At 40.1% G+C, this 15,450-nt stretch overlaps 1 protein-coding gene across 3 annotated transcripts in view; it reads left to right on the top strand.

Annotated features, from left to right (window-relative positions):
- The window catches only part of LOC145787768 (WD repeat-containing protein 3-like), a 168,818-nt gene extending 159,146 nt beyond the window's left edge, over positions 1-9,672 (top strand). For all 3 annotated transcript variants that reach the window (XM_082599589.1, XM_082599590.1, XM_082599587.1), the window contains 2 exons: positions 6,571-6,664; positions 9,473-9,672. In XM_082599589.1, coding sequence (XP_082455715.1) covers positions 6,571-6,664; positions 9,473-9,631 — 253 coding nt within the window. In that variant the 3' untranslated portion in view covers positions 9,632-9,672. The remainder of the gene's footprint in view (positions 1-6,570; positions 6,665-9,472) is intronic.
- The last annotated feature ends 5,778 nt before the right edge of the window (positions 9,673-15,450 follow it).

Genomic DNA, 15,450 nt, shown 5'->3' with positions numbered 1-15,450 from the left:
CATGAAAGTGACTGTTCTTCCCCCCCAATTTTGTGTTGTTATTTACAAATAAAAATGTATTTGTGTTGCTATTTACAAATAAAAATTGAACTTTCACCAACTTTTCACCTGGTTACGGGCTACCCTACCATATTGCAGGTGATTGATTGAATTGATTAGTGTATTTTGCGGGAAAAGTCATTACAGTTTATAGACTGATGCAGAGAATATTTCAAAATGGAGCTTGCCGTCCGAGCTACGCATATTGGTTATGACAGTTCCATTAGTTTAAAAAATCCTTAAGACAAGGAATTGTTGAATTACATAACTTTAGCAGAATACTAAAGATAAGGCTGCATACTAAATTAAAACATCACGATCAAGCAAAAGTTCCACAAAAATACAATATTGAAGCTCTTCAGGACACGAAGTCACGTGAGACTTTTCAACAGTGCCTCCAAACTCGTCTTCAGGAAAATTCGATTTCTGACTCTATTGAAGGTTGCTGGAATCACCTTAAAACGGCTATTCTCGACACATGCAAAGAAACTATTGGTCATAAGAGAAGAACCACCAAGATTGGCTCGATGAGAACGATAAAGTTCTTAGGGAACTAATTGATAGACAGCGAGAAGCGTTTATCACGCTCCAGAATGACTCTCCATCTGATGTAAAACGTGACCTGTACAAAAAATGTAAGGCTGAAGTCCAAAGAACTGCTCGTATTCTCAAGGATCAGTGGTGGGAAAAGAAAGCCCACGAAATGCAACAGCTGGCAGATGCCAATAACACACATGGCTTTTTTAATGCAATAAGAGAAGTCTACGGACCATCCACGCATGGACAATCCCCTCTGAGAAGTAGGCTAAGGATGGAGAAACGATACTTAAGAGCGAAGCCGAAATAAGATCTTGATGGAAGGAACATTTTGAGGAGCTTCTCAACCACACAGCTGTTTTTGACAAATGCGTGATTGACATCATTCCCAACATGACACAAGAAGACTCTCTTTCTCAGATACCATCTCTCGGAGAGGTCAAAACTGCCATCATGGCCATGAAAAATAACAAAACAGCGGGCACTGATGGAATCCCAGCAGAGATCTACAAAGTAGGTGGCAGTTTAATCCAACATAACCTTCATCAACTACTAATCAAAATCTGAACAAATAAAATTGTTCCATCCGATTTCAAAGATGTTAATATCACCACCATATACAAACGCAAAGGTTAATCTATCAGAGTGTGGAAATTATCGTGGGATTTCTCTGTTAGCAACTGCTGGCAAGATCTTAGCACGTATTTTGAACAATCGTCTCAAACTGATATCCGAGAAGATTCTTCCCTAGTCTCAGGCTAGCTTCAGGCCATCGCGCAGCACCACAGATATGAAATTTTCCCTCAAACAATTGCAAGAAAAGTGTCGTGAACAACATCAACCACTGTACATGGCGTTTATTGACCTCTCTAAGGCCTTCGACCGGACCTCAAGAGATATCCTTTGGCATGTACTTTCTAAATAAGGATGTCCAGACAAATTTCTTCGTATTCTGCATCTTCTTCATGATGATATGTTTGCCGTAGTCCAGACCAACAACAACAGTTCCGAACCTTTCCTGATTAACTCTGGAGTGAAACAGGGCTGCGTAATAGCACCAACTCTTTTTGTAATTTTTATTGCATCTATCTTGGAAATAGTCCACCATGACCTTCCATCTGGCATTGACATATCTTACCGCATGGATGGAAAGCTTTTTAACCTCGCCCACCTTAAAAGTAAATCAAAGATTACAACACGGGGTATCATGGAATTTCAATATGCTGATGATAACTGTGTAGCAGCACTGAGTGAAAACCACCTACAGCAGATTCTGAATGCTTTCCATCAAGCATACAAGAGGCTTGGACTTAGCGTCAATATTAACAAGACTCAGGTCCTCTTTCAACCACTTCTTAAAGATCGCACCGGTGCTCTGCCAGAAATCCTTCTCGGTGGTACACCTCTAAAGAATGAGAAACACTTCTGCTACCTCGGAAGTGAAATTTCAGACAGCGTTCAGGATGAAATACAACATTGGTTAAATTGTGCTAGCACTGCTTTTGGAAAACTTTGCTCACGAATATTTGACAACCATAACATACAAAAAAGTACAAAGCTCGCCATCTACAATGCAGTAGTTATCACAACACTACTATATGCTTCCGAAACCTGGACAACCTACCGAAACCACATTACAACTCTTGAAAGATTTCAACAACGCTGCCTGCGCAAAATTCTGAATATCATCTGGAAAGAGAAAAGAACAAATTTGAGCGTGCTAGAAGAGGCTGAAACAACAAGCATTGAGTCCCGCATTATTCAAAGTTAACTCAGATGGTGCGGACATGTAGTGCGAATGCCAGATCAGCGTCTCCCTAAGCAAATGTTTTATTCGCAATTGGCTAAAGGTAAGCATTCAGTAAGTGGACAAAAGAAGCGGTATAAAGACTCACTGAAGAGTAATCTTAAAATGTGTAACATCAATTACACAAACTTGGAGGAAACCGCAGAGGATAGGCTGCTTTGGAGATCTGCCACTCATGAATGTGTTGCCACGTTTAGTGCTTTTCATTTTACAATCTAACTTTTCGAAAATTGATAGTTGATAAATACTCGATAACCGCATGGTTTTTTCGATGCCTCCATGGTGTAGTTTCCATATCAAAAAAAGCGATTTGTTATATCTCCTGATATGTACATTGAAAATGAATGTGGAGCTATGCCGAAATAAACTTGATTGATTGATACTCGCCAATGAAAACCATTAAATCTACGTATAGAGAATTCTATTGAATTCTAATGAAATAGAGAAATAAAACAAAGTAACTTCAGCGGTTTAACATGATGTATTACATACACAAATATAAACAAAATATATATAAATAAACAATATAAACAGTACACAAAATTTTCAGTCTGGAGTGTCGTTAGTATACAGTTATAGTGCAAAGTCAAATTTACCTTACAATTTTCATTTTATGTAATTGCAGATATGTAATTCCTGATGAGAACACACGTACGTGTCGAAAACGTTAGAGTTTATTTTAATTATGTTATATTTGTGTATGTAATACATCAAGTTAAACCCGCTGAAGTTACTTTGTTTTATTTCTCTATGGTTCAACAAAGCAAACTCTCTACCAAAGCTTTATCTAATGAAATAATTAAATAAAAACACTTGAAAAAAACATTTCAGGCATATATGGTGTAGGACCCAAGTAACACGTTTATCTGCAATCGACTTCAGCCTTCACTTTCGAAGACTTGTGTACTGTGTCTAGGCCATCTATTTTTGTAGGCCATTAATATTTGCAACCATGGTGGCCAGTCTGGCCACTTGTCAAGCCTAATAACCATGAATGTTTAGTACATGTTAATCTTTGCACCAACACGTGATTCTTTGTGGTTATCTGGAAATAAGCACGCATACAACAATCAAGAGTACGGGGAATAGTAATGTTCATCATCTTTGATGAATAGACTGACTTCTTCATCCACGACCTGCCAACCACGGTCTCCACAAAATACGCTTATGCGGACGATTTGACAATTCTCTACTAGACCAAAACCTAGATGAACACCTTGAGCCAAGACATGAAAACGCTCTCAGCTTACCACCAGAACTGACTGAAACTCTCGAAGTGTACGTTCATAGCGGCCATTTGAATTTCGAGTACCACCCTCACTTTTTACTTGTGAGGGTTGTGTATAGCAATTTTTGCCATTTTTTAGTGCCTCATATTTTCTGTTGTAAATATTATGGAAAACTAAAATTTGCTATGCTAGCTCATTATAAACTATACTACACAAATCAACAATAAAAAACAACATTTCTTGATGCAAGGTGTAGAACTCTCTCTGACGTCACGCGCGCTGGATCCACTTGATTTGTACAAATACCGTGGGTTTTTAGCACAAATCCGCGTCTTGCTTAGAAATCTAGGGAATTGAGTTTAGGGGATTGTAAGCACTGAATTTTTGTAAGAATGCTTAATCGCATTCTGGCTGGTGCTTCATACGCACATTGCCGTTATGTTACATTGTATAGTTGTGTTTAGCGATTGCAATGCTTACAGTGGTCTTTTTCCAATCAAGACTAGGGTCGGTGTTGGTCATACTAAATCTGCAATGGTAAAGTGGGGCTACAACACGAGCCCAGTTAGATGTATCTGTCGTACCAAGCCCCAAACAGCAGACCCAACTTACCACCCAATGCAGCAAGTGGAACCTTGGCTTTCAATGCACAACTCCGTCGCATAAGAATGTGTCGATCTGTGGTGTATCATTCAGAAGACTCGATTGAAGAAGATCCCTATGTTTAGAGCTCTAAATGACTATGTGGGCATTTTATGGTCATATGGACGTCCAACTGCTTGTTGCAGACTAACACAAGATTAAAGTATTTTATTCACTGCTAGAGGATGGACAGTTTCATCATTGTCACCCAACATTACATGATGAATTCATACTGAACTCTTTGTATCGATCATAGATCAGAAAAAAATCTGAACACCAACTTTTTAGATCGAACACTTGCAAGGAAATCGTTCACCTTTCCCCCCCTGGGCCAATGAATTGCACTGTAAAGCATTGCGCAACCATCAATTACTTTCGCATCAGGAACAATTTTCCTTGTAGAGACTTCGACTTTCAAAGCATTTTTTAAAACTGTTTTTAATGTAGAGTATCTGCTTTGTGCCGTTGGAATAGGTGTCAGTTCATACTTGACAAGATCCTCCACCTGGATACGACCAGCAGACAACAAATACATGACTCTTGAGAAAATTATATCTGTGTTTTACCTCTGCTGTTTGGTCCCTTGCTCCAGACTTTCCTGTTTCCTTTATTGTAATAACTTCCTTTTTATTGTTGATCAAAAACCATCACGCAATGATATCTAGAATGAAGCCATCTGTTTTTTTTTCCATTCTCGATCAATTTGTTGACTTTTACTTGTAGTACCAGATAACTGGCCAGCATAAATGTTGCAAAGAGCACTTTCTGGATGGTTTGATTAATCGAGAGGGTGGAGGCATGTTTCAAGAAAGTATTGTAGCTTTACCTTGTCTGTAAGATCTGCTTTCATCCTCCTCCCTTTTTCTTCCCTGTGGGTTGTCATTGTATATTCTTGATTCTCCCTGATGGCATCCAAAGATTTAAGTACTTCAATGCATGAGTGTTCATTTGTGGCCCAGATTTGCAAGGTGGTCTTTTTGTGGTCTTTTTGATGATTCCATTAGGATCTTTGCCGAACTTCATGTAGGAGGTTTCAATTATCATGTCATGTCAAACTAAATACCATTCCATATGTCTTCTTTTTAGCGCAGAACATGTTCTCCTTGCAACAAACAGTTCAGGATTGTTGGTGGCTACCTTGACATTGTCAACAGAGAGCATAACCCAAACCTTGCGTAATTGATATGTCCAACAGCAAAAAAAGTAAGGAATCATTGGATGACATGCTTAAAAAAATGCAGGGGAAATTCTTTTCTGCTCATACAAACAACACCATATGCAGAACTGGCCATGTCAGATTGGTAATTTAGTGCTCAATAATCATATTCTTCTGTGCTAGTCTTTTCTCCAGATCATCAAAGGCATATACAACATTTATGAAACTCTTACGCGAACTCCATAACTGCAATACGTGGTGCACGCATATCCACAGAGAACTTTTTGTAAGCCATCATTTTCGATACACTTGTAAAATCAGATTATAACCAAGAGACAAGACCACTATTTCACATCCTATGAAACTGATTAACTACTGCATACCACCAAGTCTTGAAATCATATGGTTCCATCATAAAGCATCAGATCAGATAACATATAGGGCTACTTTGTAAAGTTGTTAATCCAATGTGAAAACTGAAAATTCTTGCCCTGCTTGAACAGTGGTTCTTTCAGCCTCATGCATCACAGTCAAAATTATAAACGAATCAGATGAAATTTTATGGATGAGTGATAAGAATGTTACCTTGGATTTTGGTTTCAACAAGATTCCCGATTCTGAAAATTAAATGAGGCTGTTCTCCAGGCATTTAATTAAATAACATGAGGCGTTCTAGTTCTACTAGTGCAAATTAAGCTAAACTATCACAAGATGTATACAGTAACAATCTACTTTTATTCCGACGTTTCGTCAATCAGACGCGACTGAAGAAGTCAGTCAATGTTGTGCCTGAAATATTACAACGAACACTTATCTACATGTATAACAAACAAACATTTCTCTTAATATTTTTTAACCGTGCTGCTTCGACTAAAGTTAGATTCATTTGAAATCTTTCTTTATTTTGCTTCAAAGTTGCTTGGTCTATCTCGAATCATCATCAGCGTCCACCTTTTGTTGGCAGCAACTCCTCCTCTTATTTTTCAAATGTAGATTTTTTTTAGACAAGAGTCGCAATCACACCTAGTGATACATCACTCACATAATTATCTGCTACTGTTTATACCACTCGGCCCCACGTTGAGAAATGGTACAATATATGCTGCTGTCAAGGACACGTTTTCAGTTGGTTTTCTTGTTTGAATAATTTTATTTTTCAGAATTCATCATAGTCGTGTCACTTCAAATCAGATGCTGGTGCGAGTCATCGATGAACTTCGAACAAACACAGAAACCAAAGTCAGAAATTTGAAGGTGAGTATGTGATCTACAGTGCATGTGTTAAATGCTGCGGTTAAGTTCTAGAGCAGCCTATCCACTTTTGTACAAGTTTGATCCGACTATTGCAGAACGAATGTAACGTCTAATAATCCTGTGGCAGTAGTAACCCACTACTTACTTCAGGAATTGTTAGCTTAACTAAAGTAAAATTAAACACTTTAGTTACAACACATCGATATATTTGCCCTTTTAAGTAACAAGCTGTTTCAACACAAAGCTGAAGTAAAACAAAATCAACGTAGCCTGCTCGGGGCGCTTTAAGATTTGTTTGTCAAACTTTTCAGACTCAATGACACCGCCAACCAATCAGAACCTGTTTAAGTGACTACTGTCTAATTGTGACCCTCCTAGCATTAAGCCAGAGAGTTGACCCTATCTTGAACTTTATTTGGTAAGTACAGAAGAAAAACGAGTTATGGTTTAGGTGGGAATCGAATCCATGTCATCGAAAGGACTACCATTGCCTTAACCTCTACGCCAAGCTGTGGACGACGAAACACTGACTTAATTTACTTCGCATTAGAAACGTTTCTCTATCTTACTTGCAATTTCTGATTGGTCCAATGACTCACTTGTCTTACAAAACTTTTTTATGTTTAAGTGCCTACCGTTCTGCTATGTCATACATTCCATTTGGCGTCTTGTAAAATGGGTCATTCATGAACGACATGGTCAGCAGTTTGTTCACCTGCTTGTTGTCAAGAGAACCTCTGGGATCGAGTGTCTATCCTTTTATCACTCCAGATTCATGATGTTCTGGACTATGCTGGAAGGCTACTAGAGAGCAGCCAGTCTTCGGTTTCATCATCCAAGACTCGCACAGAGCCGCAGACCTTCCACTCCATTAGGTGGCTTGAAAGTGGTACAATCGTAGATGATGTGGTCAGTGGTCTGTTCCTCAGCAGCACATTGACAAGAGGAGAAGCTTTTCTCCATTTGTGCATAGTTGAGCAGAAAAGCCCGCCACGGAGACGATGGACGCATACCCACGCCTGTCTCTGTAGTGAGGCCGGTGGGGTGGGTATCGGCGTCGGAGATGAACGAATGGAGCCTGGTCGACTGGTGGTGCTTGACTTCCATTGAGAGTTCCATTTTATGCGTGCCCAATTTGCTGCAGAGATGTCTTGTTCATCTGGTTTTTTGATCAGGAATTCAGTGGCTAGCACAGATGGGTCTTAATTTCAGCCGACGGGGGCACTTGTTTGGGGAGCAGAGATCTTGGAGTGAAGATAATGGTTGGGCTTGAGCACAACCATTGCTTGTTGATCAAGAGACATAGTGGCTTCTTCACGACGAAGCTCAGCAGGTTGGATGCCAACAAGAATGGGAAGATGTCCAATGGTGTGGGGTTGAGGCATCCGGTCGCGATGCCCAGAGCAGTGTTGATGTGGCAGTGAGCACTGACACACCAATATTCTGTTGAGGAATAAACAATGGCTAGGGCTGCTATATGCAAAGTGTCAGCTCTCGCTCCCCAGCTGGAGTTTGCCAGGCGCTTGAATAGTGCAGCGCGCAATGACAGTTTGTGCACAATGACATCAAATGGTGGCAGTATGTGAGCGATCTGTCTAATATCACCTAGAGGTATTTTGATTTGGGGAAGAAGGACCGAGATTTTCCGTTGTACTAGACATTCAGCTCATGATCAGCTTCCAGATTGTGTAGATGGAAAGCTGCTGCCACAGTTTTAGTTTGGTTGAGTTTCGGTCGCCATTTCTGGAGATAAGCTGAGAGGTTTTTGTGTGTCATGGAGTTTGGTATCGGTGGTACACCATGCTGCGTTCTAAGTGTCTTTCGTATAATGTGCTACGCTGGTGGTATGATTGCTGAATGGTTGTAATAATTGAAGGCCATCTGGTACAAAAGGGGTGTCTTGACTTTAATCGTCGGGAATATTCCTGAGGCTGGACTCTGCGTTTTGCTTAGAGCAAGTGGTCAGGATCTTCTGTCCAGCGAGCCAGGTGTATAATGGCTCCTTTCCAGCGAAACTCAGCAGGTTGGATGCCTACAAGGATTATTAAGTAATCTGTTGGTGTAGGGAGCAGGCATCCATTCAAAGTACCCCATGTGTTATTGATTGACCGATCGCCGAGGCTGATGCGGGCACTGCAGCACCAGGCAGGGGCACAGTATTCAGCACTGGAGTGAACCAAAACCAGGGTTGCAGACTGCAGTGCGCAAGATGTCAGCACCTTCACCCCAAGTTGTCCCTGCCAAAAGTCTCAGCAAGGTGACGCGAAATGTTATCTTAGATGGTGACGGTATGTGATGGTCACGCGACTGTACATGGTGACGGTATGTGAGTGACTTGTCGAGTGTTACTCCAAGCTATGTAGACTCTGGACAAGACGGCAAAGTCTTGCCGTTGATGGTCATTTTTGGTTTGTTTTGTATTGTATCTTTTTACTAGCTGAAATTCACTTTCTTATGCTGCCTGGAAACATTTCCCCAAAACATCATGCTCACAGTTTTAGACCACCCTGGTTTATTTGATCTTGTAAACTTTGATTCTTTCAAATATGTGGTGTTCTTCCCAATTTATATTTGCGATCCGCTGCTGATCTTCACTCAGCTTTTAGTTTTCAATCGAACAACTAGTTTAGTGCGCAAATTAAGAGATATTGTTTGGCAAAGGACTGACACATGTGCAAAACATGGATTCGACAAATGGCCTCCCATGGATGTCGGCAAAATAAAATGGTCCATGGCACAAAAAAGGTTGAAAACAGCCTCTCAGCTCAGTTGCGCAATTAGCCTAACTAATGTCCTTTATTCTTTTAGGACACTATCGGCTTCAACAAAGCTGCTCTTGGCCACTTGCGGAGGAAAGTCGAGCTGAAGAATGACGTCGAATTCTTTGCTGACGCCACGCGACAAGTTAAAGAAAAAAAAAAGAAAAGAAAAATGGCTCAGCTGCAGCGAGCAGTTATTTCTCTCTGATAAACTTTCCAATTATTTTAATAAAAACTTGTGCAGCGTAATGAGTTGTATTATTCTCTTTTTACGATTACCCATTCTATGAAGCACCCTTTTGCGAAGAACCCTTCAGTTTGTTTTTTGTTTGTTTATCTTTATCCTGCATTGCGGGAAAGCGGACTTGAGCGCTATGCATCGGTGTACTCCTTCCGACATACACCTGACCCACGCTGCAGCCGACGGCAATGTCTGTTTTCCGGTTGTCTACTTTACTTATGACTTAAATTTGGTACTACCCATTACTCGAAATCGATCACTAGGTAGAGGCAATTATCGTTAAGTTTCTTGCCCAGAGAAACAACAGCAAGTGCGGGTGGCTGGAGTTGAACATGCAGGCTTTCGACTGCGAGCCCAACGCGCTAACCACTCGGCCACGGCTGCCGTCCAATTAGCATGCTCACTGCCACGTGTCCTGATTAGCTTTGCGTTTGGCGTATCTTTCCTTTGATTTCTACAATATCTGGCTGCGTTGTTTAGACTTGAGCACGATAAGCGTAATACAGTATGTACTTGGTCACAGCGGTAAACCATAATCTCTTCGTGGGAAAATTGTAACGTAAGATTTCCGAATCCGTTCGTCTGTATGTAATGACCGAAAGAGAAACACTCTTCTGAAACGTCTATTCAAAATTGTATTTCTGTAAAATTAGCCCGCGGCTATCGAAAATGGGGTGCAACGCGATACACCACTAAAAACTTGTCACTACAGAACAGATTACTTGGATAAAAGACGGAAAATTTCTCCAGCTAGCAAGCAAACAGTTAAACATGCGACCGACTTCCAACAAACAATTTTACGAATGACCAGAATGATAGCAATATCTCAAACTCACGTACGCAGTACTGTGACGTAATAGTGAAAGACATTGTCACGCAATTCAAACAGGTGTTCAAAGGTGGTGATCCAATGTTTCATGTTTAAACAGGTTTGACACAAGTCTTACGAACGATGGTGCAATTTTGGCTCATTTTTAGGAAAAATTCCATGACGTAATACGCTAAGATTCAATAGACCATATCGGTTTTTATATGACGTTTGATTTGGTGAATAATTGTCTGGAACAATACTGTACTTAGCAACATATACCCTGTGTCGGTGCCTTCGAATCAACCAATCACAAAGAAGGCAGCTCTTGACACTTAGCCGAAAGGCATTCGTTTGGTATTCAAATTAAAGTTATAGCAGTGGAAAAAGTAAACCGAAACAGCGTTTGAACATTTTGGTTATGTCCCTCTTTGGTTGGTTGGTTTTGAATCGTTATCCTCGGACTGACAAAATCTTTGGTAGTTTCGCATACTTGTAAGGCATCTGCAGCTAATAAGGCCCACCCCCTGGATCTCCGTTGTTACAAATCTTTTAAACAAAATTGGAAGCTCTGATTACCGCTGTGGTGAATTGAGACTAACAATGCAACCACGCTAAGTCACTACGACGAGAGCAAACCACTCATAGGGGAGACTCGGGTAAGTTGGCCCAGCAAAATGAAAAATTGAATTTGTGAGCTAATTAAAAAACATATGTTAAAGCGAATGCTATTGAAGAGTAGAGAATTCATCACTCTAGAAGTGGACATATTCTTGCATCAAACAAACATTCTTAGGTATATAATTTTTCAAGTTTTCCGAAAAAAATAAAATGGACCATCTTGCCTTCCTGTGCGGGTAATTTGGCCCACCATGGAAGGTAAGTTGGCCACGTGGGCAACATGTCCATCTACGGTATATGAAACACTTAAACAGTGGAAAGTTCTCTTTCTCCCCAATTTTATTTTCTTTCTAATTATTTCTTGGTTTTATAAAGGCATACATACCGTACATAATTTATTCTATGTATGCATTCATGCATGGTTTATAATATAATCTATTATTAGGCTATAATGCTGTATTTTACCTAAGTAAACTTTTTTTTACGAGTAGCCTACACCAAATAAGCTTTCGAAAATAACAAAGGTTGTATCAAACATCATGTAGTTGGAACGGCATGCCTTTATTCCTAACGATCTGGTCACCTTAACGATACTGATAGGTAGGACCTTGTTTGCAATAGGCTACAAATCCCATTTTTGCATGGGTAGCCTACCAATATCGGAGCATTTTTTAATCTATCTCCAAAACGAGGTACGTTTTAGACCGTCGTTTGAGAAGTGGTTGATAGACCTACACATTTCCGCGATTGGTTTTCTTGATTACTTACTAATATTCTATTATTACCATATGGGTTAGGAATAAGTTGTCGCAATTTGTGGCATAAAAACGATGTTAGGAAGTGTATTATTGATCGTTTAAAGCCGATGTAAAGCCGCGATTTATTTGCTGTGGATACTTGATGATAGGCTACTTTAATCTTGCAAAAATGAGTCATCGTATTAATTAGTCCATTATCATTCTATGTAATACCTCATGAAGGCAAGTTGGCCATGGTGGCCAACGTACCCACCCACGAAATGGGCCAACTTTCCTGCATGGCAACCATATTGTAAAAACTAAAATTTTTGTCAAACTATCGAGCTTCTAACAACGGTTTCACCGTCAAAGTGAGCCTTAATAACCACTTTAGCGCTGCACTCACTAAATAATAACCTTTCTTATATAGTAAGAAAAAACTCACTCGACATCTAAAAAATTCTAAAATCCAAAAATTTCAAAAATCATAATTTTTCATACAAAAATCGTCCTCACATGTTTATACTGCTTGCTAGAGCCTCCCAACTTGGTGATAAGGTAGTTTCAACAGCACTTTCTCAGTATGCGTACGATACGTAACAATAACTATTGTAGTAACAAAATTATTTAGAGTGGGCCAACTTGCCTATTGGGCCAACTTACCTGAGTCTCCCCTACTAGCCACCGATGCATCCTAGTACGGAATAGGAGCAGTTTTGATGCAGAAGAACGATGGTGTGGAACGTCCACTCGCCCATGCATCGAAAACTTTGAGTGAAACGCAGAAGAGGTACTCACAAATTGAACGAGAAGCGCTCTCTATCATCTATGGAGTAACGAAGTTTCACCAATACCTGTACGGTAGGAATTTTACTTTAATTACGGATCATAAACCACTAGTTTCAATTTTCTCACAAAAAAAGAATCTACCAGTCCCTATCAGCTCAGCATCTTCAACGATGGGCTATTACTTTAATGGCATATCAATATGATATTCAGTACAAACCAACTAATCTACATGGTAATGCAGATGAATTGTCTAGATTGCCTATGGGGTTAGACAAAACGTTTGACGAAAACGAGGAGCGAGAGAATGCAGAGGTTTCTCATTCTGTAGAGGAAACCATGGACGGTTTAACTTCGAACGAGCTTAAAACAAAAACGCTTCACGATCCGGTCTTAAAATTAGTTTTGTCGTATATCCAGGACAGTTGGCCTAGAAGATTACCTGACAATGACAAACTGCGCTGCTATGCTTTGTATTAAGACTCTATGTGGGTAGAAAACGATGTAATACTATTAGGGCAAAGTGGGGCGTGTTGTCACAGCACGATTTCCATGTGATAACCCAAGCGTATTACTACGAGTTTTCAATGGAAGGCATAGTTTTCAGTTCTCTTTCGCACAAGCAGTGAAGATTAATAAATTTGTCACCACAGCAGAAATTATGAGGAGTGCCATTGAATTTTGGGCAAAATCAGGTTTTATAACTAAACTAAAAAATGGTCTGGAAAACTAAGGTATGACCATAATTGATCAGGAAAGATACCATTTGTTTGCTTTAAGCCTGCTCTTTTCATCATACCAAACAGATAAGACATGCAAGTAGAGATGTAGCCTACACATGGTTGTTGAAACCACGTGATTTCATACCACGGGGCGTGCTGTCACAGCTGTGACTACACGCCCCATGGTGTGCATTTTTGATGAAAGAAACATAAAAAAATATTTTTGCTTATACAACGAGGTAATATGCGTATTTGTTAAAATACAACGCTTTTTTAGAAAAAAAAATTAATATTAGATAGTAACACATAATTCTCAAGATGACATTTTTATTGCTTTTGACAATTGGCATAAACTTTTTACCAATATGTTGTAAATTAATTTCTTTGCATTTCGCATATAGTTTTATTCGTTCAGCCTGTTTTAAAACTATTTTTTATTGGTTTCTGTGATATTTTAATCATAAAGCATGTGCAGAAATTTTGTGACAACACGCCCCGTACTTTGTGACAACACGCCCCAGGGTGGGGCGTGTTGTCACAGCCCATTTACTTGCATTAAACATGCATTTATGTAAAAACGAAATAATCTAGAAAAACTTTAGCTGTAGCTAAAAGAAGTCAAATGATACCTCTTTTAATTGCACTATCTAGCATCTCGATACCATTGGCATAGAACGAGATATATGCTGATTTGTAAAAATTGTGACAACACGCCCCACTTTGCCCTACAACGTGACGGTTTTCCACGAGCAGTAATTCCGCAATGTTTGCAGACACAAGTTATAAAACTCTTGCATGAAGGTCACTGGGGAATCACCCGAACGAAGCAGATGGCACGCAGATACGTATGGTGGCCGGAGTTGAACAAAAACATCGAAGAGATGGTGAAGTCGTGCGGACCTTGCAGGCTTGTTGCAAAAGCTCCGGACAAAGAGTAGGCTACCAAGCATGGCCGAAAACGACAAAGCCGTGGCAGCGGATTCATCTCGACTATGCTGGACCTTTCTTAGGGCAGATATGGCTGATTTGCGTTGATGCACAATCAAAATATCCTTATGTTTCTATGCAGAACATCGGACAGGCAACTTCTAAAACAACGATCAACGCACTTCAACAGATCTTTGCGGTAGAGGGCTCCCCAGACACGATTGTCTCGGATAACGGAAGTCAGTTCACTTCTAAGGAGTTCAAGACATTTTGCTCGAAGTTGGGAATGGATCACATCACCTCGCCTGTGTTCCATCCTGCTTCAAATGGCGAAGCGGAACGCTTCGTACAAACCTTTAAAAGGGCAATGGACAAAACTGCAAGGGAGAAGTGAGCAAGCAAGATGCTCATCTGTTAGTACTTACGACGTACAGAAGCACACCTCACCCATGCCTTGACTGGAAGACTCTAGCCGAAGTTCTTCATGGGCGCCAGCCGAAAACGCTTTTGTCCTTGTTCTCGCCAACCGAAAAAAAGTAATTCAAAACAAGGACCTGCATCTCATAACAAGCGAAGCTATGAAGAAGGTTCATTAGTTTATGCTCGAAACGATGCACCCGGTTCGAAGTGGCTACCGGGTACGGTAATTAAAAGACGGGGTCGTGTCCTGTCCAACGTACGAACGGAACGAGGCGTTTGGAAGAGACACATAAATCAACTTCAGCCCAGGTTTCAAAACGTTCATACTGAAAGTAAAAGTGACTTTTCTGATTCAAGTAAAGTAAAGTTGCAGAAGTAAAGTTGCAAGTAAAGTAAAGTTGCACCAAGTCCAAAGAAAGATTCCGAACCGACCGATACCAATGAACACTCTGGGCACAGTAAAGCTGTCCCGCAGAGACGCTATCCAGTTCGAAACAGACGCAAACCTGATTTCTATCAAGCTTAGTCAATACGTTTGTCAGTCGTATGTGCTTCTGACCCTAATTGTAATATGACCATTATTGCAGAGATCTGTTAGAAGCACTATATATTGTTGTGTGTGTTAAGTTGTAAATACTTGGTTAGTATCACCCTTCTTTAACTGTACTGTTTTTTACACGAGATCGTGTGTCGTGTAGGTCTACATATGGTGGAATGTCATGTCTTATTTTTTATTGCTAAGTGTTAATTTATAAGGGAGGAATG

The sequence above is a fragment of the Aplidium turbinatum genome, chromosome 18 (genome assembly GCF_918807975.1).
Source record: "Aplidium turbinatum chromosome 18, kaAplTurb1.1, whole genome shotgun sequence".
In the NCBI taxonomy this organism is placed as follows: domain Eukaryota; kingdom Metazoa; phylum Chordata; class Ascidiacea; order Aplousobranchia; family Polyclinidae; genus Aplidium; species Aplidium turbinatum.
This window is presented reverse-complemented; position numbering and strand designations above follow the sequence as displayed.